Source organism: Amphiprion ocellaris, chromosome 6 (assembly GCF_022539595.1).
Source record: "Amphiprion ocellaris isolate individual 3 ecotype Okinawa chromosome 6, ASM2253959v1, whole genome shotgun sequence".
Taxonomy (NCBI): domain Eukaryota; kingdom Metazoa; phylum Chordata; class Actinopteri; family Pomacentridae; genus Amphiprion; species Amphiprion ocellaris.
This window is the reverse complement of record NC_072771.1, coordinates 11,145,332-11,168,975: the sequence shown is the minus strand read 5'-3', so window position 1 is coordinate 11,168,975 and position 23,644 is coordinate 11,145,332. Positions and strand designations below refer to the sequence as shown.

The window sequence follows — 23,644 nt, the reverse complement described above, 5'->3', positions numbered from 1 at the left end:
TGCTATTGCTGTCAAGTGTGTCTGCACTCTGCAGGTTGCATTCTCTATGAGGATAAACTGTACTCACAATTGAATTATTTTCATTCATGCAACTAAGACATGGCCATCATTATCTTCACAGTAGAGTGAAGAACGTGAAGGTTATTTTATACATTTGTAATCAGATTTGAACATATTTGATTCAAATGTTTTATTAAGCAAGTTAACTTGGCTCTGTATTTTCCCAGTACTTATCTAGAGGGGAAAGAACAAGTAAATCTGTTTCCATCTTTTTAAGTCTGGCAGTGGTAACAGCCACTGTCCTTATTAATTTGTCAAGGTTAGGGAGTGATGGGGAAGGAGGAGTACTAAACTGTGGGTGTTATCATTCTTCACATGCTGATATTGAGAGAATAATATCATGTAGCTTATGCCTGCATCTAAAAACATTTGAGAGGCCATGAAAGCTTTCTGAAACAGAAGGTTGATTTTCTTCAATATCTAGTGCAGCTGATTGTGTGGTTTCCTAATTTTGACTTTGAACTTAACTGAGTTAAGGGTAAAAATCGTTCACTTTGATTGCTACTTGTAAACTTAACAGAAGTTATCCGTCACATGTTTGTGTCTTAATAACACTAAAAGTAAAGGGAGCTCACATATCTTATCTTACATCTTTCTCATAGAAGTAAATCTTTGATTGTTGAAGTACACAAACAGAGAAGAGCACCTTCTGAGAGCTGGTTGATGGTAACTGTACAAGATATCATTAGCCATGGCAAACAAGTTGCAAATCATTTTTTTTAGAACACTCCAAATTTTCAATGTTTTTATTGGAAATTATGAAAGTTAATGTCTCATTGTACTCTGAAATGAAAGCATAGAACAAATAAATAAAGTTAAAAAAACACACCTCAATTTAGAAACCAAAATGTATTCTAAACTTTTGACTCAAAGTAGCCACCTTTGACAGATATAACAGCTGAACACACTGATGGTATTCTTTCCACAATGGAAAGCCAATATTCTTCAGAAAGTTCTTCTTAATTCTGTTGCACAACATCCCATAAAAGTGTGGCACTTGTAGGTTGTTTTGCTTTCACTCTTCCATCCAGTTCATCCCAAACCAGCTCTATGGGGTTTGTGTCTGGAGACTGTGTTAGCCACTCCTTGTTTTCAAATTTACCATCCTTTATTCCTAAGGTAATTCTGGCATAGCTTGGACTTGTATTTTGGGTCATTATCTTGCTGTAGGATGAACCCCTGACCAATTAGGCGCATACCAGAGTGTAGTGCATGGTGTTGCAGAATGCTGTGGTAGCCATTTTTGTTCAGAGTACCTCTCACTCTGTACAATTCACCAACCCTGTGTAACCAAGTTAGGACCAGTGAGGGTCTTCTGGTTTCTTTTAACATGGAACAGACAACGCCACCCAGGGACTTTCACCCTAAGAATGTTAACAATCCTGCCTCTCAACAGAGGCTTCCCCTACTAAACACAGGTACGTGCACAAATGAATACAGAGGCGTGTATAGAAAAATATAAATACAATTTTTATTCTGGTACAAAAATATGTTCAGCACACAACCGTGTGGTTGTGTGCTGAACACAGCCACACTAATGTTAATATAAAACGCAGTTAGAAATGGAGGTCACACAGGCCCTATGCAGCTATGGAGGAGAGAAACCTGATTACTGAGCCAGAGAACACAGCCACGACAACCTAAGGATAAACATACACACGGGGAGAAAACGAAACTAAACTCGAACCAGCAAACTGATACAAAACTAGGCAAAACGACTACAAACTAAAAAAAGAAACAACAAAATAAACAAGCAAAAAGACAAGGCAATAGAGGCAAAACTGTCATCATTAGTTCCCCCACAGCTGTATGGCATGATGGCTAATCAGCTGGTCACATTGGATCCAGCAACACAGCCGCAGACCTTCACGCTTCCTCCTTCATGTTAGACAGTTGATGTCACACACTGAGGAGCCACCCTTTTGCCTACTGGACAGCGTACAAAAATCCTGCATGATGAACCAAAGATTTAAAATTTTGATTCATCAGTCCATACTTTCTTCCAGTCTTCAGTAGTCCACTGGTGGTGTTTCATAGCCCAGGCACACCTCTTTTTGTTATGCTGACTTCTTAGCAATGGCTTTCTTGTTGCAACTCAACCTATCAAAGTCTTCAGAGATGAATCCAGTTTTCAGTTGATGCCCACTCCAGCCAACTTACTGGTTAGGAGGAAGCCTGGAGAGGCGTACAAACCAGACTGTCTTGCCTCTACAACATGGGGGTGGATCCAGTGATGATCTGAGGTCAGGGGTGGACTGGGGCAAAAAATAAGCCCTGGCATTTTTGGCCTAGACTGGCCCACAGACGGGGGAGGGGGGAGTAGGAGGAAGAGGAGGCAGTAGGGTTGAATATTTGCTACTACCACCAGGATCTGCACCCGTGGCACCTCCATCTGGGTTTGCACCTCTGTTGTTGGCAGTACAATGCCATAGCTATTGATGTAAGTAATTAATGATTATGGTTATTATCAAGAAAACCATGGAAAATGGCTAGATGTCAGCTCTTAAATTAAAGTCTTGAGTTATTTTTGTTGTTATCACTATATTTGTCCAAACCAATGTACTTTTAGTTGTACCAGGCATTAAAATAAAAAAGAAATTGAAGAAAACACACACACACACACACACACACACACACACACACACACACACACACACACACACACACACAACCATTCAAAAGTGAAAGAAAAGCAGCTATTTTTGTCACAGGGAAACAGAGCCAGACAGAAAACTCAGCACACAGGAAATGCAGAAACAAGGTTTATTACAAGAAACAATCAGAGCACAATACTGAAAGGGGAGAGGGGAAGGTGAATGCACTCAGAGAAGGGTTGAACTAAAACTGACACTAGAGGGCGGAGTCCTCCAGAGACACCACAGACTGTATAATAAAGATGGACGTGGCTACCGTGACTTCACCCGTTGGTTCTGCACTGAGAAAATGAAGCCTACTTCCTGGTTGCCATCTTGGATTTTTGGAGCCAGAGAAAGAAAAAAAAAAAGGTTCTTTTTTCCTCCTTTTATTGACAAAATCATTTAACAGAACATTGTAGAATACAATCTTCACAAAGGCATTTTTATAATGAACAGGTGCTTACAATGCAGTAAATTATAATATATGTCTATTAGAAGAGGCAGTTCTTGAAAACTATATGAAGTGCAATCAGAAAAGGAAACAGAATCAAAGCAAAAAGAAAAAAGAAAGAAAAAGAAATAAAGAAAACAGAACAAAAAGCTAGGGCTTTTTTGCAGATTGTAATTGAACAGTTTCATTGCATGTTTAGTCTTCATTTTTTTAAAGGCTTTTAGTGAAGGATAGAAACTCCTTATGAAACACATAAAATGTAGGATTTACCATCATGTACTTGCATTTGTGTATATAAAATTTCCAGAGGATGAGGATATTGTTAATCAAGAAGTCACAATCTTTGTTTTCTGATACAAAACCATAAGTAATATCTTTCAGAAGAAAGGGTTCAAGTAGAATATTGGTGTAAAGCCAGTCATATATATCAGCCCAAAGTGCTTCTGTGAACATACATTGAAAGAACAGATGATCTGTAGTTTCTATACTCCCACAAAATACACAATTATTCGCGTCAAATCCAAATCGTTGATGTAAAGCTTCATTGGAGGGATACCCACCATTCAAAATTCTAAAAAGCAATTCTTTAGCTTTCGGAGTGATAGGGTATTTTAGATACTTTGAGCGCAAAAAGTGTATGATGTCCCCTGAAAAGACATGAGCAATGGAGTTTTGCAATGACAGCATGACAGCATAGGATATGAAATTTTGTATTCCAGATATTTTAACAGGATACAACACTGCAACTGTCAAAAAGTGCATATTCCATTATTCTAGCAACATATCAGTCACATAACATTCTAACTGCCAGTGCCAAAAAGGATTCAAGCAGCATATATGTTATAAGAAAAGACATTCCCAATGCTGGTTTGCAAAGTATCCCAAAAGAACTAATAGAGGCACAGTGCTGGATGGGAAGAGCTGTGGCAGGGCTCTGAATACAGCTGTGGCATGCTCCACTGGTTTGACAGAAGAGAAACAAGATGTCACCATAAATAACTGCTTATTATGCAATCTCAAAAACTAAAGAGATCAAAGTACTGATACCATACCTCCATTCAATGTGTTTGGAGGCTTCATGGCTTTTTTCATCACACCATAGAACTGCACCTTTGAGTAGAAGCTTTCCCATCTTTCCTTCATCTCAGAGATGTACCGGGAATTGGATGGTTGAATAATTCTCCACAAGTCATCCAAAACCTGAAAAATACATTAAAATTCAGAAAGAAAAAAGAAATATGAAAAGCACACCAAGATGCCCCCAAATGTATAATGGGACAGCTAAAATGTGAGGACTGTTTAAACAGGGAAAACAATAACTTACATGATCTACTTCTCTAAAACATGGGTTAAGCTTCGAGAATCTTTGTTGGTCTGTCTTGCTCCTTTACAGCATCGGAGTCTATGAAGAGTCTTCTAGACTGAAACTCCAGGTCCATTAGTTGGGTCACTGCAGCTTTGTTCGGCTTCTTGGTCTTGTACAATTGTTTGAGACTCTTGTAGATAACTTAGTCCTAAACATAATTTAAAACTGTATTGTGTGTTTGCAGGGGACCATTTTGACCTTTGTAACTTTTTCGATGGAGACAATAAACTTTTGAAAAGACACTTTGACATTGGTCATTTCAAGGGTAAGTTGTGTTCTAAAGTTGTTCTGTAAATCTCAGGTTACGTTGCCTGACTTACCACTGATGCTAAATCAGGTTTGTCAGCGTTATAAACGAGTTAACTGTTAGCTGTAGCCAAGTGTCCTGCAGGTCAAAGTTGATCAATCATCAGGGATAGTTAAATGCTATATCGACGTGCTGTTCGTTAATGATCAACAGTCATAAATTAATCGACGTCAATGTCCCTCCACAGAACTCTGTTACTGATGAATGTTAATCTCTAGGCTCAATGAATGAAGAACAGTTCATTTCTGAGTTAGTAACTATTCTTTGCTTCAGACTGTTTTTAAAAGCTTCTGTTCATTTCACTGAGCAAAACATCTATTGAAATGATTATTTCAGAAACAGTGAGGTCTACCCACCATCATATTGGACCACAGAGTGATACTTTCTGCTGCTTTTTAATGTAAAACAGAACAACATTTTTTTTCTCTACAACAGTATGGTCAGATAACTGTGTGCAGCTCAAATTAATGCTAATGATATATTAGAATAATATATTTTTTTTAAAAGAATAAACTTTATTGCCCATCTGAGGCAGTAAAAATGTTGTTTTGCCTCAACTAGGAAAACAGACATTTCCAAAAGACTAAAAAATAGGACAAAAAAGCACAACACTCTATTGTGTTACATTGATATCTTCATGTGTTCACTCTGATATTTAATGTTTCAGCAGTTGAAATGAAAGAACCTTGGAGATCTTTTCCTCACTGTTTTGTGTGTCTTTTCCTTCCAGCCTTGGTCTGGATTGTTGGGAACATCTAGTCTGATGTGGACTGAGAGCTACAGAGAAAATGAACATCCAGCTGTGGTTATCTAAGGTGAAGAGTCTTCTCTCCTTCATCACTGTGAGGAAGAGCAGCACTGATGTCCTCCTCATCCTTCCAGTAATAATAATTCTGCAGATTCAGCTCCTCCATTAATAATACAACTTGTCTTGGACTGTTCAGGATTTACACTTCATTGTAAGAAACACATTATTTATTTCATCCATGTATTATGTGTTTACACATCTTTACAGTTCACAATTGTTAAATAATGTAGTTTTTAAATGTGCAGTAAAGGTAATAATGAAACTCCTGACCTGAATGCGTTGATGTTTTAATGCCACATATCTGGTATAAATAACATGGACTTTTTTATTTTTCATTCATGCTAGAACAGCAGAGATGAAGTTCAAGGTGATAAATGGAACCTGTGAATACTGAGAACAGAGAATAATAAATTTATGAAAGAGTTGGTCTGTCCTTCTGTCAGTGAAAGTTAAACAGGAAGTGGTTCACTGAGGATGTCGTCCATTCAGTCTCCTTTCACAACCAGACAAGGTATTTCTTCAGTTGGCTTCACCTCAGTAGGAGGCACCTGAGATGAAGACAGATGTCACTCATGTCAGAGGATTGAACTGGCCATAAGACCTGGATACTGTACTCCTGCACCCATGTTCTACTGGCCCTGGATGTGTGGCAAGAGCATCATCTTGTTGAAACATCCAGCTAACCTCTGTCTCTCATTGATCAGGGGCTTCTTGACAACCTTGTAGGACGTTAAGCCATGATCTAAAAGTTGGTCACTTACAGTGCGGGTGGAACACTGGACACCACTTTGGTTTGACCACTGAAGCTCCGGTGATGTCATTCAGCAGTTTTCCCTGCACATGCTGATCAGGATGCAGTTATTTCTTGCTGAAGAAACCCTTGGACGCCCAGATCTGGGTTGTCTTCTAAGCTGTTGGTTTGTCTGCATTTCTGCAGAGTGTATACAAAGGATGAAAGACTGCATCTACACCTCCTGGCTATCTGGTGGCAGCTGTACCCTTCCTGGCTGAGAATTTGTATCTTCAGGTGTATTTCTTGCATTTGGTTCCTTGTTTTAGCCATTTTTGTCTCTGTGCTGGCTTTATATAGACATGAAGCATGGCAACAAAAATTGTGTCTTTTAATAAAAAGCACAGCCTTCACTAGTGGATCACTGGTACCAAAATGACCCAATACTCAAAATTTCTTATGTATTTTTATGGAACCAATCAATTTTAAGTTTTTAGAGGCTTTTTAGGATTTGTTTAGTATTATGGCTGTGACTCTACTAAAAGAAATTGTACTTGAAGACCTAAGAGTGATTCTTAATGCAATATTTCACAAATGCATGGGGTATCTGAAAACTTTTCTCCAACACTGTACTCTGAGGGAGAAGGTACATTCTAAGTTCCTCATGTTGATGGTAGTTAAGGCTGTAATCCAAGACTTCACGAAATTTCTGCTCAGACTTGTTAGCCTGTTTCAGAATTTGACAGAAAACAGAGTTCTGATGACCTCAACAGACTGAATCAATAGGAGGGACTGGGGGAAGCAATCCAGTGTGCCGCTGCTGTTTCGGAAAATTCTGCATGCAAACAACTGTAAGTAGGACAAACCTTCTTGGGGTCCCTGAAGCAAAGACTTCCTGCACTTGTCCAGTATAGTATACACACCTGATTACACATAACAGCTTCATTAGTATTTTCCTGTGCCTAGTAGCCACCCCTCCTTAAGTGGAACACTACCTAGTCCAAATTAAGTAACACAAATTATTATTTTTATTACAGATCATTCTATTGATTCTGTTTTCTAATTATTAAATGGAGTAAGTTTGTCTTTGTCTTCTGTGGCTTTGGAAGGTTTTTGGCAAGTCTAAGTAAAATAGCCCTGCTGATGTCATCAGGATTACTTCATCTTGGCCATACAGGTGCAATAGGATGCTTGAACTAAAAACTATGAGAGCGGAGCTTAAAAAGTGGAAAGGTTTAGTGAAAGCTATGTTATATCATGTTAAGTGTCATATACAGGGGTTCATAAAACTGTCTTGGCATTAAAAGCTAGACTCTCTAGTGTGGCAGAGACTCTGATTTGACATGTATTTAAATATCAATTGCAAATGCTCCAGTAGCTCAACTGGTTGAAGGTGATCCATGAATAGGGAAAGTCCCCACTATAGTGAGCCTAGATTAATTCTGACCAATGGCAGTATTTGATGCATTCCTTCCTCACCCTGTCTGTCTCGCTTTAACTGTTCAAATAATTAAAATCCCCAAAATCATCTTTAAAAAAAGTTTCTTCTTGAGTTAATCTGCACTGTAGTCTGTAAATTTCAGAAAATAGTAGATAAAATCAAACACATTTACATTGCATACAAGTGATATCTATAGTTTTAAGTCAAAATCTCAGATACTAAAAGTGACAGAAAGTGAAATGCATCACAGTCATTGGCATCGTGCTCAATAACGGACTTTTAAAGTGAGTTTTTAATTTTAAATTAGTTTGCTGAATAATTTTCTGTAAGCTAACTTCCAATTAATTGCGTGATGATTTTAATCAATGACTTTGTTTTCATTTGATTTACCATTATAAGTGGGTGGGAATCTACAGATATTTGGGTGTTATGTCAAACTGTGTTTCTGACATCCAAAGGTGTTTCTTCAATTTTTCCTTCTAAATGCATTGTGAAAACACCATATCAACAAAAATAACTAAGACGATAGTTTTATTTGAGACACAACCTGTCAAAATTTCAACTGATAATGTTCTTTAGAAATAAACTGACAACACATTATCAATTTTTGGGGCAGACCAGAATTAGGCATTTTTCTACCCTAAAAATCCTATAAGGAGGAAACCAATATATTATAATGAGCCTACACCACATACAGTACCACTGATGATATTCAAAGATCAATTCCTCCTCAGCTCAGAACACCCTGAGTGCTTCACATGCACAGAGATGGGCTAGTAGTCAAATAATAACCATTCCCACATTTGGTCCAGGCAATTATAAAACCAACCAGAGCAACAGGAATCCTCAAGACTCTCCGCACATGTCCATGCTTTGTGTCTTCTACTGATCATATCAGAGCTCATCGTGGCGCAGCAGCTCCTGGCTGGGCTGGATAAAGACACCCTCCATGGTGCGCCACCAGTTGTGCTGGTTAGGGGAGCTCATGCCGTGCACCTCCCGCTGGCCACGTATAGGGTGGCCGTACTGTTCGCCTGTCACACTCAGGAAGACGTCAGTGCCTGTGTGTTTGAAGCGCACAGCCTCATCACGTTCCCAATGGATGCCATCACATTGAACCGTCCACACATCTAGGTCATCACCCTCACCATTCTCCCCAAAGGCACTGACCTCCTGCAGACAAAAGACAGAGAAAAAGAACAGAATTTGCACAGTGGTAATTTTAGTGCTGAACAGACAGAACTGTCAGAAGTCCCTCCACTAAAAACTTACTCAGCTATCTTACAGTGCCTTGACTGTAATAATATCAACAAATCCGTCAGCAAAAATCAACAAGTCTTGCATGTGTTTCTGAGCATGATGCATCGTAGTGTTCTGTGCCCCAAAGCTCCACTATTATCCCAAAACAATTAAAGTCATGTACAAGTATAACAGTGAGTGTGTGCCACTGTCTGACCTGGTTACTGGACAGGGGGGAGCTGAAGTGGTGTGTGTGAAGGTTCCGGCCGGTCTTCATGTGTGTGATGCGGATGGCCTCACCACACTTGATGGCCACCCCACGCTGACACGGATGGTTAGGTCTCCCACGAATCTGCCAGTAACTGTTGGCATCATCTGCATTCTCCACGCCGGTTACAGACTGTTGTCCACTGCCTGCACACACACATAAACCTGTCCTTCAGCTGCTGGTCCATTCATCACAGTGTTGTGTTGAGCAGACTAGCAGCGCTACCTCCTGAGCTGATGTCTCTGCTCCAGCTCGCAATGACATTTTATGAATGTCACGAATGAGAGGATGAATGAGTGTGCAGGTGTTTCTGCTCCATCTCTGCTTCTACTGAATTTTAAACTGCATGGCCCTGTTCTATTTGGTATTTAACAATATATTTTTAAAAAATGACGTAAAACAATGTACACTATCGTTCAAAATTTTGGAGTCACCCAGACAATTTCATGTTTTCCATGAAAATTCACACTTTTATTCATGTGCTAACATAATTGCACAGGCTTTTTCTAATCATCAATTAGCCTTTCAATACGATTAGCTAACACAACGTACCATTAGAATACAGGAGTGATGGTTGCTGGAAATGGGCCTCTGTACTCATATGTAGATATTCCATTAAAAAACAGCCATTTCTAGCTAGAATAGTCATTTACCGTATTAACAATGTCCAAACTGTATTCCTGATCCATTTAATGTTATCTTCATTGAAAAAATTTGCTTTTCTTTCAAAAATAAGGAAGTGACCCTCAACTTTTGAACAGCAGTGTAGGTGGTACAGGTCTTTCATTTGTGTTCAGCTGTTTTGCACATGAAAGGATAATTTAAGATACACAAGGTTCCCAATTTGTTTTAGTCAGGGGGTCAAACTGGATCAACTGAGTCAAACTGAACTAATCTAGGAACTTTTTTAGACACAAAAGATTGGTTTTGTTGTCCAAATGGGATAGCTACTCAACAATCCTGTTAGGATTTATTTGTTTAAGGTACTACTAACTGAACACTGAAATTGGTATTACATATGAGTGTTACAATATCGATAATAATAATAATTTAATGTGCAATGAATGCATGAGTTGTGCTTGACCTTTAAAAGGGAAGAGATGGAGCTGAGCTTTAACTCCAAGCTCTGATGGACACAGACAGGTCAGGCTGGAAAGCTACAGCCGCTTACAAAAAATGTTTCTTCTTCTACACATGCACATACACTAACAAAGATAGAGTTTTGGCTGTGATACACAGCACATTCCTCTTTCCTTATAATGTAACAACTAATTGCACTGAAACTGCTAACTCAAGGTTGTTTGAGGGAGAAAACCATAATAATCCTCTCTAAGGGACACTTGCATCCTGCCTATGTAGCCATTAGTTAGTGGTAACTAATGGCTACATCACATCTCAGCTAACAATGGAACAATACTAACTGTTAGAAAGCAGGGAAAAGTTTGCAGGAGGGTTCTTTTTACAGGGTGCGGCCCCTGGGGATTGAATGAAATGTGTTCCAAGAGATATGGACATATCTGTGCACCAACTAATGGGAGAGCTAAGTCTAAACCACAGTTTATCCCCACCTTTGGCTTTCATCTAATCTAACAGCTGATTGGTTAAGAAGGTGACTCAATGTATGAGGATAAGCAGAAACTTTAAAAAAGAAAATTTTTTGAGAGATCTCATTTGATTAGTCTAATTTTGAAGGTTTATTCTGTGAACAGAACACATGCGGTGTCCATGGTGACATTTCACCTCAGATCAGTCACAGATACTGAATACATTCAGGTTACACATCATAAAATTCATACATTTTATAGCTCCAGTCTGCTGTATGGTAGTGTTGGAGGATTTAATTATTAAAGTGTTTAAAAACACAAATACTTCTAGTAAGCAACAAGAGGATTTTAAAAATAACAACTGTACAGACATGAGGCCCTGACATATCAATGACTTATCTGTAATTTCTTGACACTGTAATTGACTACTCATCAGTGCTTTCAATTTATTTATGTAGTTCAAGATGGACAGGTCTGCTCAGCAGATAAATATGCAGATTCAAATCGACAGTGCTGTCTTACATCAGATTTTTTTTTTTTTTTTAAATGGAGGCTAAACCATAAACAGAGATCAAAGATCTAACAGTATGTTAATAGGCTACTCTGTCAACTAAAACCATTTAAGCCTGAGTTAAGTCGATACTGGTATGGAAACATTTTCACATTTTTTGCAAACTCGAGTGCTGCCTTTTAACTTGGCCCCCTGCTACTGCTGTCTGTGTTTCATCTGTGGTTTAGGTAGGCAGTTCATCTTGAACAAGCCTGTGACATTCATTGCACAGCCTCTGTTTATTTCTGTGTATTTGTGTTAGAACGTTTCTATTATGAGCCTGTTCTGAACGGTCAGTGTGTCAAGTGTCGAGCCTTCTGTCTTTTCCGGTGCAGCTTGGAGACACATTACTACAGGTTGATTTGCATTCACACTGCTCCTGTATTACTGAGGCTCCTCGTGTGACTAAACACACAGTGCTCTTATCTCACGTTTAGAAGCACCAGAAACATGTTTTATTGGTTAGACAAAGTAAAACCTAAAAGCACGACCAAAACAGGAGACATAACAATTTAGAATGCGTCATTTTCCAAAAATAGTTGAAAGAGAAAATATGAGTAAGGTTTACATTACAAAATAAACATGCAAATCGCTGACAAATGCCACTGGACTCAAATATGAATAGTTTTTTTTTTTAGCTGTCATTCCCCGGCCTGTCATCACACAACGCCAGACTGCTTGGACTGAGATGATCAGTCCCTATTTTCTGCATCAAAGACAAAAACCCTACGAGATGACTTCAGACATTTTACACACAGCAGCTCCAACTGAAGTTACTGTATTTGTTCGCTTGACAGATCCAGCGTTCCTCTTCGACAGCAGACCGCGGTCAGGAGCGGCCATCACACACAGGTAGAACTCTGGGTTAAGGTTTCGAAGCATCAGCTGAAACTAGACAGAGGTTGGTGTGTCTCTGTAGTGTGCTTTTAACGATGCTTGCGTTTCAGCATTTTAAATGGTTTGATTTTTGAATGGAATTGAACTCACCGGTGTTCGCATCGACATATGCTACAAATGGAGAAAGGAGCACTTCGCGAGTTAAAACGTTAAATGTTCACCAACCACAGCCGGACAAAACGACATTACCTGAGCCATATTTGACATCATGGGAATGCAGGCGGACGTTGTGTCTGGTGTTGAGCAGTTTGACCAGAGACCCGCAGGTTACAGAATTGAGTTCCGACTCACTTCCCTCACAGATGGACCACAGCAGCAGAAACAGCAGTGACTTAATAAACCCACGTACAGCGTCCATCACATCCATCTTTGTGTCCGTTATCACGACCAACAGGCAAACACTGACCGGACCAACAGCAAATACACATTCTTCTCAACCTCCCTGGCGGTTTTAGCCAATCAAAGCTTGACAAGTTCTAACATACGGAAGTATATGTCGACATGTGATTGGTCACAATACGTGTATGTGCTGTCACGACAGCTACACGCAAACCGGAAGCGGCTTTCAAATATGTTAAATTCTCTAATAATCCTGTTGTCTGGTTTATGAAATTAATAAGGATGCAGCGAAGTGGTTCAGAAAGACAGATAATGCATTGAATACTTTCTCAGAGCAAGAATGTGAAATCACTTAATGGTACAATGGCTTTTTGGTACAATAATAAACCCTTCAGTATCAGACAGGGGTTACAAAGCAAATAGGTAACACAGAAGATAGGGTGCACTGATATTGTCACATACATAGTCTTGTTAGATGGAAGTTTTCAGTAAACAAATGATTATTAATAGAAACCAAAAGACAGAGTAACAGGTTTGCCAGGAGGCAATCTACACATTTTGATGGCTATTCAAGTGGCTACCAACGTGTTTCTGTCAGATGTCCCCAACACATCTGCTCCACTATCCCTAACATCAACACCAAATAAGTCTCACAAAGCCTGGATGAACCTCATTATTATTCTGCTGTAGGAGGAAAAAAAAACTCTGGCTCATTTGTATTTCTTTAAATGAATCACATTCGTCTATGGCAACTTAGTAACAAGTTCCCTTGGAAATAGTGACAGGGGAATTGTCTTTGTGGTATATTTGCACGCAGGGAGTCAAACCTTGTCATTAAATTAGATAATTTCGCTCCAAAATGAATTAGATATACAGATAGATAAATAAATAATACGGCTGTTTTACTGCACAATCCAAATTTAAAAACTTTCAATTTTCAGTGTGGTGAGATGCTCACTGGACTTTGTTGTTTTTGTTTCCTGTAGTGAAGGGGATTTTTTTAAAAAAAATGGTAACAGAGACTGCAGGAGAGAAGAACAGCTGTGTGAAAAGTGTGGCCGATGTCAGGCTTATACCTGCAATTTACATCCACAAGGTCAGACGTTCTCAAGGGGCGTTTCCAGTGTGGAGCAACTTGGTCAATTAACCTCACAAGATTTCCAGTAACAAATTGAGTAAGCTTCACACATTTGTAGCCTTTGCAGTGGTATAAATATCAGGAACTATTATTCTATTCATTGCATTGAATTAATTAATGAAATTGATTAATACACCAACTGTTACAGCGCTAAATTAAAAAAAATGTGATGTGCTAAGTTGTTTATAGTTTGTATACAAGCTGCCTGATGGTCAGTTTCAGTTCATTTCTGTTTAAATTCTTTTATTTGTTGAAGATCAGGTTATATCAGATGTAAACTAGACAAAGCTTTTTTCATAGTTTGTGCTGGAAACTTAAAATTAACAGCTATACTACACATTTTTTTCTTCTTCTTTCACAAAATATACATACATACACATATGTATATATACATATATATATATATATATGTATATATATATATATATATATATATATATATATATATATATATATATATATATATATATATATATATATATATATATATATATAAATAAAATTCTGAATATATGGAATGAAAGTCGGAATATATGGAATGAGCAGCTAGCTGCTCCCGTCCTGCAGCTCATCCACGCCATCCTCTTCTCAGCAGACGAAATCAAGTAAGATCTGTTTAGACTATGCAAACATGAACATGATCAATATGTTAGCTTTCGGCCCATCCTCAAAAACACAAAACAGAACATTTACTTTAACTGTGTTTATGAATATAGAAAGTACAGATTAAGATCAGGAGGTTAGAAAGAGGGACTACAAGCAGTGAAAATTTTAAAAGGGATGAAAAGGCAGATAGTGATAAAAGAAAAAAAAAGAGAAGTTTACTGGAGGGCGAGTCTATAAAAGTGGGTTTTAAGAAGTGATTTAAAAGAAATTACTGAAATTACTGTGAGCCTTATCTCCTCAGGCAGGTCATTCCAAAGCCAAGGGGCCCTGATGGAGAAGGCCTGTTTACCCTTTGATTTAAGCCTCGACTTTGGAACGACCAGGAGGGACCCACCCGAGGATCTAAGGCTGTGCACAGGGAAGTATGGGGTTAGCATGTCTAAAATATAGCCAGGGGCAAGGCCCTGGCGAGCTATAAAAGTGAATGAGTGAGTACTAGGAATCATTGCCCATTGAGTTGTACTGAGAAATTAATTCAAGATATCTCCAAAAATTTTTTTTTCAGAATTCAGATTACAGATGTATTTAACTGGGATTTTGTCATAGTCACCGTCATTTATATAGCACTTTTAAAACAACCAATGTTTTCCAGGTGGGTAAAAATGCTTTCAAATATAAAGGTTAAGACCCTACAATACGTTGTAAATATGTTTAATGTGAATCTTATTAAAAAGGCATGCCTGTGACCAGCTATGGTCTACCCTGTCGTCACCAAATTATGTTCCTATAAGGTTACAACTAAACTGCATATTTATTTACACTTTCACAGTAATACAGTACCTGTTAGAAGCTCAGCTATGTTTCTGCACCAAAATTACTGGGTGACACTTACAAAAATATAATTAAGTGGGTTAAAATATAAATACATCTGAAGCTTCTCCTCCATTTTCTGCTTTACCAGGTGATGAGTCCCACCTTATCTAATATATGATTGGTTGGCTGACATTAAAAGATAGTAAAGTGATACAATAAAAAGCAAAATATGTTGATTTGAAATGTATTTGTGATATCACATAAATAAACTTAATCCAGCAGAAAATATGTTTTCTCCCAAAATGTAATAGACAATACATTTTAGTTGTATAGACACTATATACGTACAGACAGGACTGTTATAGTGATGTTGACAGTGACTGAGTGATTGGCAGTACTGACAACTGACGCCGATTCCTGACCTTACCTGGAGAAATGTAGGCGACTGCTCAGGCAGGCTTCTGTATTTGTATTCTCGTACACACAAACCTGTACTTGCAAATGTGACACATGTAACACAGTTAATCCATAATACAACAACTAAACCATCTTCCAAAGGTGACTGACTAGAACTGGGTCATCCTCCAGTCTGACTAACTGACAGTGATATAGAACAAGTAGATATCAATAAATATTAATCTATAGCCTCCGCTTGTATGTGGGCGTATGCCATTTCCCTCATAAAATTGTAATTATTATTCTGTCTGTGTGTATGGTCTGACTTCTCTCTGCTTTATTTCAGTTTATTAACCCTCTACCTTTTTTTTTTTTTTTAATTTTTAATTAATTAATTTTTTTTAAAATAACTTTTATTCAGAACAGTGGGGTTAACATCCAGGCATACACAAAACAATAATCAGTAATATCTTTATACAAATATAAATAAAAGTATATTGGTACAGTAGTGGGAAAAGAAAGGAAAAAAAAATATATATATATACACACACACATCTACATACATATATATATATATATACGTAAACATATACCAGTGCACATTCATCAATCTCAAATCGACATTAATTTAAATACATGTTTGATTGTAGTGTCAATTATATTTCAAAACAAATAGAAATGGTACCGTATAATCTCAGAATTAGAGATGGTACATTATGAGCCCTGGAAGCGCCCACCTAAACCCAAAACCCAGACAGACACACACACACACACACACACACACACAAGCCCAAACTACCCACTCCGGCAGTACTCTGATTAGTCGGTAGGTAAGCGGTGCATGGCATTAAAATGGGATATAAAGGGCTGCCATGTATCAAAAAATTCCCCCCTGGAGCCCCTGATAGTGAACTTTATTTTTTCCAATTTAAGAAAAAACATGACCTCCCTAAGCCACTGGGAGAAGGATGGACTCTTAGGACAGTTCCAATGTAATAGTATTGTATGTTGAGCTATAAGAGATGTAAATGCAATTATTTGTTTCTGCTTAGCATTTATATTAAATAAATACTGTTTCAGTAGGAACACCAAAGATGGCGACATGAGAACATGGTTGCACATTTAAACCAAGCACTGTGGATAAAGTTTTGAAGTATCCATTCCAATAGCCATGCAACTCTGGACATAGGAAGAACATATGGCTGAGATTGCAGGGAGTATTGTGACACCTGCTACAGATGTCTGAGACGTTTGAATATATAACTGAAAGTCTAGATTTGGAAAAATGAGCTCTGTGCAGTACTTTAAGTTGTATCAGGCTAAGCCTAGCACACGTAGTGGTAGTCTGGATTCTATCAATGGCTGCCTCCCAACATTCCATACTTATCTCTGCACCCAACTCCTGTTCCCACTTAGCTTTGGCTTTGATAGTTCCACCATTTTTGAGTGAGACTAGACAGTTATAAATTTTAGAAATTAATGTCTTTTGATGTGGATTCAAAGAAAGCATATCAGTCCATGGTGGTTTAGAAGGAAGTGAAGGAAAATTAGGAAAGGTGGTGGAGGTATAATGCCTAATTTGAAAATATCTGAAGAGATGTGATTGAGGTAGTTCATATAAAGATGACAAGGAGGAGAAAGTAGAGAATACTCCATCTACATACAAATCTTGAAAGTTCTTGATACCTTTTCTGTACCACTGCAAGAAAGTAGAGTCTAACATTGAAGGGGGAAATAAATGATTATTGTATATTGGGGCCAAAACTGATGCAGATAAAAGCTTAAAGTGACATTTAAATTGCTGCCAAATTTTTAACGTAGTAAAGACAACAGGATTATCTGTATAATAGCTCATTTTTAGTGGCATGGAGGATAACAGTAGAGCAGAAAGGGAGGATGAAATACAAGAAAGCAGCTCGAGTTTACACCAAGGGGTATTCGGGGGTTCAAGCCAGTAGAGAGCCTTATGAATATGAGCAGCCCAATAATAGAGCCGAAAGTCGGGTAATGCTATACCATCGCTAATTTTGCACGTTTGAAGCAGAATTTTAGAAATTCTTGGAGCTTTCCCTCTCCATATAAAGAAGTTTATTAACTGGTCAAGAGTTTTGAAAAACTTTTGAGAGAGTAGAAGTGGAATGTTTTGAAACAGAAAAAGAAATTTGGGTAAAACATTCATTTTCACTGCATGTACTCTGCCAATCAATGAAAGTGGCAAACTGTTCCACCTTTCAAAATCAGTCTTGGTCTTAGAGATAAGGGGGTCAAAGTTAGCTTTAAATAGGCTGGGTTGTGTGTGGGTGACGTTAATGCCAAGGTATTTAAACCCGGTTCTACTGAATTTAAAGGGCATATCTGTGTATCGAAGGTGGAGAGCAGGAGTGTTAATAGGGTAACATATACTTTTTTGAAGATTTAATCTGTAACCTGAAAAGGAACTAAAATTGTCCAGAACAGATAAAACAGATGGCATACTAGTCGCAGGATCAGTTATAAATAATAACATATCATCCGCGTATAAAAGAAGTTTGTGTTCAACACCCTTACGCACAACCCCAGTGAACAGAAGAGAAGACCTCAACTTAATAGAAAGTGGTTCCATTGCCAGGGCAAATAAGAGAGGGGAAAGTGGACATCCTTGGCGTGTTCCGCGTGTTAGAGGGAAATAGTCGGACCGTTTATCATTTGTGTGTACGCTGGCTTGTGGAGCTGTGTATAAAAGGCGAATCCATGACACAAAGTTATTCCCAAACCCAAATTTTCTTAACACGGCAAAAAGATAATCCCATTCCACCCTGTCGAATGCTTTCTCAGCATCGAGAGAGAGAGCAATCTCAGGGAGTTCAGCATGGTTTTTCGAGTAAATCAAATCAAAGAGCATACGAGTGTTGGAGAAAAGGTGCCTTCCCTTTCCATTCCCAAATCCATTCTGCTCCTCTGATATTATATTTGGAAGTACCCTCTCCAAACGCGTAGCAAGTAATTTTGCCAACACTTTAACATCCACATTTAAAAGAGATAAGTGTCTATAGGAGCTACAGGATGTAGGGTCTTTATCCTTTTTCAAAAGTAGAGTTATTGATGCTTGTGTTAAAGTAGGCGGCAAAATGCCACCTACTAGAGACTCATTAAATACAGACAGAAGAATTGGAGCTAGCTTGTCCTGAAATTTTCTATAGAATTCGACAGAAAATCCGTCTGGGCCGGGAGCTTTATTTGTCTGCATTGCCTTAATTGCACATTCTATTTCAGCGATTGTAAGAGAAGACTCGAGATCCTGTACATGTAAGGGGTCAACCTTTGGAGTCACAATCTCGTCCATAAATTGTAACATATTTGAAATGTCTGACGGAGACTCAGGTTTGTAAAGAGATGAGTAAAAGGCTTTAAAAATATCATTGATTTGTGAGGGATCAGAAACTAGATTCGCAAAAGGATCTGTAATTTGTGGGATCAAGCGAGATGCTGCACCTCTTTTTAACTGGTGGACTAATAATCGTCCTGGCTTGTCACCATGTTCGTAATAGGAGCTACGTGATTTTATTAGTGTCAGCTCTGCATCACGTGTAGATATGAGGTCAAACTCAGATTGAAGATTGAGTCGCTGCTTAAATAATTCAGGGGAGGGATCCAAAGAATATTTTTGATCAAGTTGGAGTATTTTAGATGTTAACTCGCAGAGCTTAGCGTTATGTATTTTGTTTGAATGTGCCGAGTAAGAGATTATCTGCCCTCTCAAATATGCCTTCAATGACTCCCACAGTAAAGAAGAAGAGGTAGAATCATTTTGATTTAAAGTAAGGAAGTCATCAATAGACTCAGAGACAAATTTACAGAAATCATTATCAGACAGGAGAAGCTGGTTGAATCTCCATAGTGGAGGGCTTCTAATATTGGAGGCAAATTTGATGTCTAATGACAGAGGAGCATGATCTGATATGATAATGCTTAAATATTCAGTGGATGATACATATGAATTTAGAGAGTGGTCGATAAAAAAATAATCGATCCTAGAATAAGAGTGATGGACATGGGAAAAAAAGGAAAATTCTTTAGCTGTAGGGTTACAAAACCTCCAAGGGTCAGTAAAGTTGTTCTGATTCATAAATTCAGAAAAAGATTTAGCCATATTAGATTGGTTATAATTCTGCGGATTGGAACGATCTAGGGTAGGGTTAATAACACAATTTAAGTCACCTCCAAAAATTAGTAAATGAGTGTTTAAAAAAGGAAGCTTACTCAGTACTGTGTGGGCAAAAGTGATGTCATCAAAATTTGGGGCATATACATTAACTAACAACACAGAGGTTGAATAGAGAACACCAGCCACAATAATATATCGGCCATTTTAACAGAGATGACTTCAGAAGGGGAAAACTGGACTTTGTCTCTAATTAGAACTGCGACACCTCTGGACTTAGAATTAAATTCTGAGTGAAAAACCTGACTGATCCATGGACACTTAAGCCTGTAGTGATCTTTATCTTTTAAGTGTGTCTCCTGTAAAAAGATAATGTCTGCACATAATCTTTTTAAATGTGTGAAGACTTTTAATCTCTTCACTGGGTTACCCATACCTCTAACGTTCCAAGTTAAAAACCTAATTGGGGCACCTGCACCGACTTTATTTTGGTTATATAAATGACCTACCATTTAAAAATATTAGTGGCTGGTAATACACAAAGGGAACTAAGTCAGAGTGAGGAAGCCAAGGCCATTCCACCTCCACACAGAAAGAGGCACAGACACACTCACACACACACTTACACACATATTTCCCCAGAACCCCCAACATGTAACCCGCCCCACTTAAACTTAACCACCCCACAGAACTATAGTCTCCCATACCCAGCAGTGAAGCCTGCTGTGTATTTCCCATAGGAAGCCGTTCACATACAAAAGGTGCAAACGTCTTGAGACCAAGGTGAGCTAGCGGACTCCCACAGATTGGAATATATGAAACAGACTTGCGCAAAAATTTACGTGACCAGTTTGAACATAATATGTCTAATAGGAAGTTAAGAAAAATAATAGATATAATGAGATGATTATGAGTTGTTTAAAAATTAAAATGCTAAGAAAAACAAGCAGCTCCTCTCTGACATCTTCTTCAAAGACATCATCACATTTCAACTTAAACTAGTTTCACTTAAGAATAATATAATGATTTTCCATGAGAGGAGGAAAAGAGAACAAAACAAAGCAGACAACAACAACTACAAAAAAGCATCCTCATGAAAATGTACAGATTAAAATGTAGTTGGATACAGTTCTACATCTTTATAATAAGTGCAATAGGTCACAGCTAAACTGTTGAACCTTAGAAAATTGCAAAAGGCCTACATGAAAAAAGAAAAAGGAAAAACAAACAAACAAAAAAACCCTAAAGATTCAAGCTTCATCTTTTACAGTGCAACCAGTAGGAAAAGAACAAAACGAGAAAAAACAGAAATAGCGGCTGCACAATATGAGAAACTTGAGGTGAATTAAAGAATAATGTATAATTAAGTATGCTACACAGTGCCAATGCACATAATAAAGTGTTTCTCAAGCATTACCAGCATTTGCTCCACTGTGTATCTTCTTGATGAAGACATGTGCCTCATCAGGTGTCTGGAACACCTTCTCCACTCCATCATATAATATGCGCAGACGAGCCGGGTATATCAGTCCATATTTCACGCCTTCCATCCCTCGTAGCTGACGTCGTATGTCGTTGAACATAGCTCGTGCCCGCGCTATCTTTGGAGTATGGTCTGGGAAGATGGAGATAGCCATATTCCTGATGTTGATCCTGCCGTGTTCTCTCGCTCGCCGCAGAATGTCAATACAGTCAGAGTGATAATGAAGTCGCGCTACGATAGCGCGGGGTCGGTCACCAGCTCTCGGTTTGGACTGGAGGGTCCTGTGGCACCTGTCCAGCAGTGGTTCCTTGTCTAGGCTGAAAGCTTCTTTAAGTAATGCCGCTACAAATACAGTAGAGGTATTACCTCCTTCCTCGGGCACCCCCACAATCCTGATGTTGTTGCGGCGCGATCTAGCCTCCAGATCCTCACATTTATTCTCTAATTTGGTCATGCCAGCAGATAGGGTTGCAATTTTATTTTGAATAGCAGCAATGTCGTCAGTACAAGTCGATAAACTCAGCTCCATCTCCTCCACTGTACCTTTCAACTTTCCCAACTCCACGTCAGTTGCTGCTCTGTCGGAGGTTAACTGCGTCTTTACTGCTTGCAGCTCTAATTTGATTGTAGATAAATCCTCACTGAGAGCAGGGCGTAATTCAGTTTTGAAGATATCCGCTATTTCCTTGCGCATCTCCGCAAGGAGCTCAAGTTTTAGGGCTGAGGTATCAGCAGGCGCATGAGGCCGGGCGGAAGTGCACTCTGAGTGAGAGGGACATCACACGGGGACGAGGCTGCAGACTGGGGACAAGGCCGGAGTAAAGTTTGCGTTGCCTGATGTGTACCTTTGTTTCTATTTGTCATACTTAAATTTAGCCAGAAAATAAAATTATAACTTTGCGTATTTTCTGGTCCAAAACCAGTCTGATACGCGAGAAATGCAAATAAAACAATATTTAAGGCGAAATCTGTGGGAGCTTCCACTACGACGACTTACTCCATGTCTAGCTCCACCGGAAGTCCAACCTTCTACCTTTTTAAGTAGGATGGCACCATGGACTTCAAGGCTGTGTGCATGCACTAGTGGTGTCCCTTCCCTATTGCTCCTGAGGTTGCTCTCTGGCTCTGCGGGGCCGGCGTGGCTCGGGCCCCTCTGCCTGGGGGTGGCTGTCCCCGGTGTCTCTCCCTCTGAGCCCTGGGTCTGTGCGCTCTCCCGGGGCCTTGGGGGTGGCGGCGGCTGGTCTCTTCCTGGCTGGCCCTGGGGTTTGGGGTGGGTCGGCCCCCCGGTCGCTCCCCTGTCCCTTCCTGCTCTGCTTCCCTCCTCCTCCCTCCTGTCCTGCCTGGCCGCTCGTCCTCGTCCCTCTCCCTCCCCTGGGGGGACTGGGGGCCCTCCGCTGCCTGGGGGACTGGCATGGGGGCCGGGTGGTCTCTCTGGGGGGGTGGCTCTGGTTCATCCGGGCACAGGCCTTGGTACTTGCCTGTGTGCCGCCACTGGAGATTAGTTTCTGCTAGCTCGGGGCTTCTGTCCGGGCCCGGTGCGGTCCTGGGGTGTGGTGGGGTGGGTGGAGTCTCGGTGATGCTGCGGGGTGGGCGCCCTGCATCTTGGACGTGCCGGCTCCGGGGTGGGCGTGGGGGCTCATGGCCCTCGCTCCCTGGTGGTGCGGCCTGGTCCTCCCTCCGGGGCGGGGTGCTGCATGCGGCTGGCCCGTGGTGGAGCTACGGCGTCTGCCGGGGCGCTGGTGTAGCGCTGCGACTTCTGGGGATTTCGGTGCTGGCTGGGCCGGTCGGGTTCGGGTGGGCCCACCTCGGCCTCTTGCCTCTGGGCTCTGGGGGCCCTCTGCATCAGTACCAGTTGTCTTACTACCTGTCTCCCCCGCTGCTCTGTCCTCATGGGCCGGATCCACACCAGACTGCCTCTTACTGTGCACTTCACATACTTCACACATCACTGTATATAGTTACTCTTAGGCACATATAGGGACACAACAGTTAGGGCCCCGAGAGCAGGTGGGGGTGGGAGTGATGGGCTCTGTGGTGGGGTGGATGGCAGGGCTCTACGGCCTTGTCTCTTCCCCATCACCCTCTTGCTTGCCTCCCCTGCTCTCTAATGTCTTTTTAATGCACCACACACACTCACACCTTGGGGGTAGGTCTGGGACGGCTCGGGGAACTTGGGTCAGGGTAGGCTGCAGAGTAGCCATCCTCTGTGGTCCTCTGGCCTGTCCCCTGGACGCCTCACCCAGCCTCTCCACTTTTAATGCACCACATGACACTCAGGGTTACACTACCACGGTGCAGGGATAATGTCTCCAGTCTGGGATCGGGAGACATTAATAGGGAGTAATGGGGGGGTTTCACTGATATGGCCTCGCTGGTGGGACCCAGCCCCCTTATGGCTATGGGGTGGTGGGGGTGGACCATCAATCCGTGT

General features: G+C 40.1%; 1 protein-coding gene across 1 annotated transcript; it reads right to left on the bottom strand.

Annotated features, from left to right (window-relative positions):
• Positions 1-8,313: 8,313 nt before the first annotated feature.
• Positions 8,314-12,732, bottom strand: sdf2l1 (stromal cell-derived factor 2-like 1). The gene is made up of 3 exons (XM_023273343.3): positions 12,487-12,732; positions 9,256-9,452; positions 8,314-8,972 (listed from the first exon to the last, which is right to left on the bottom strand). Exons 1-3 carry the CDS (start codon positions 12,662-12,664, stop codon positions 8,694-8,696), a joined length of 654 nt encoding a protein of 217 aa, XP_023129111.1. The 5' UTR covers positions 12,665-12,732; the 3' UTR covers positions 8,314-8,693.
• Positions 12,733-23,644: the final 10,912 nt, after the last annotated feature.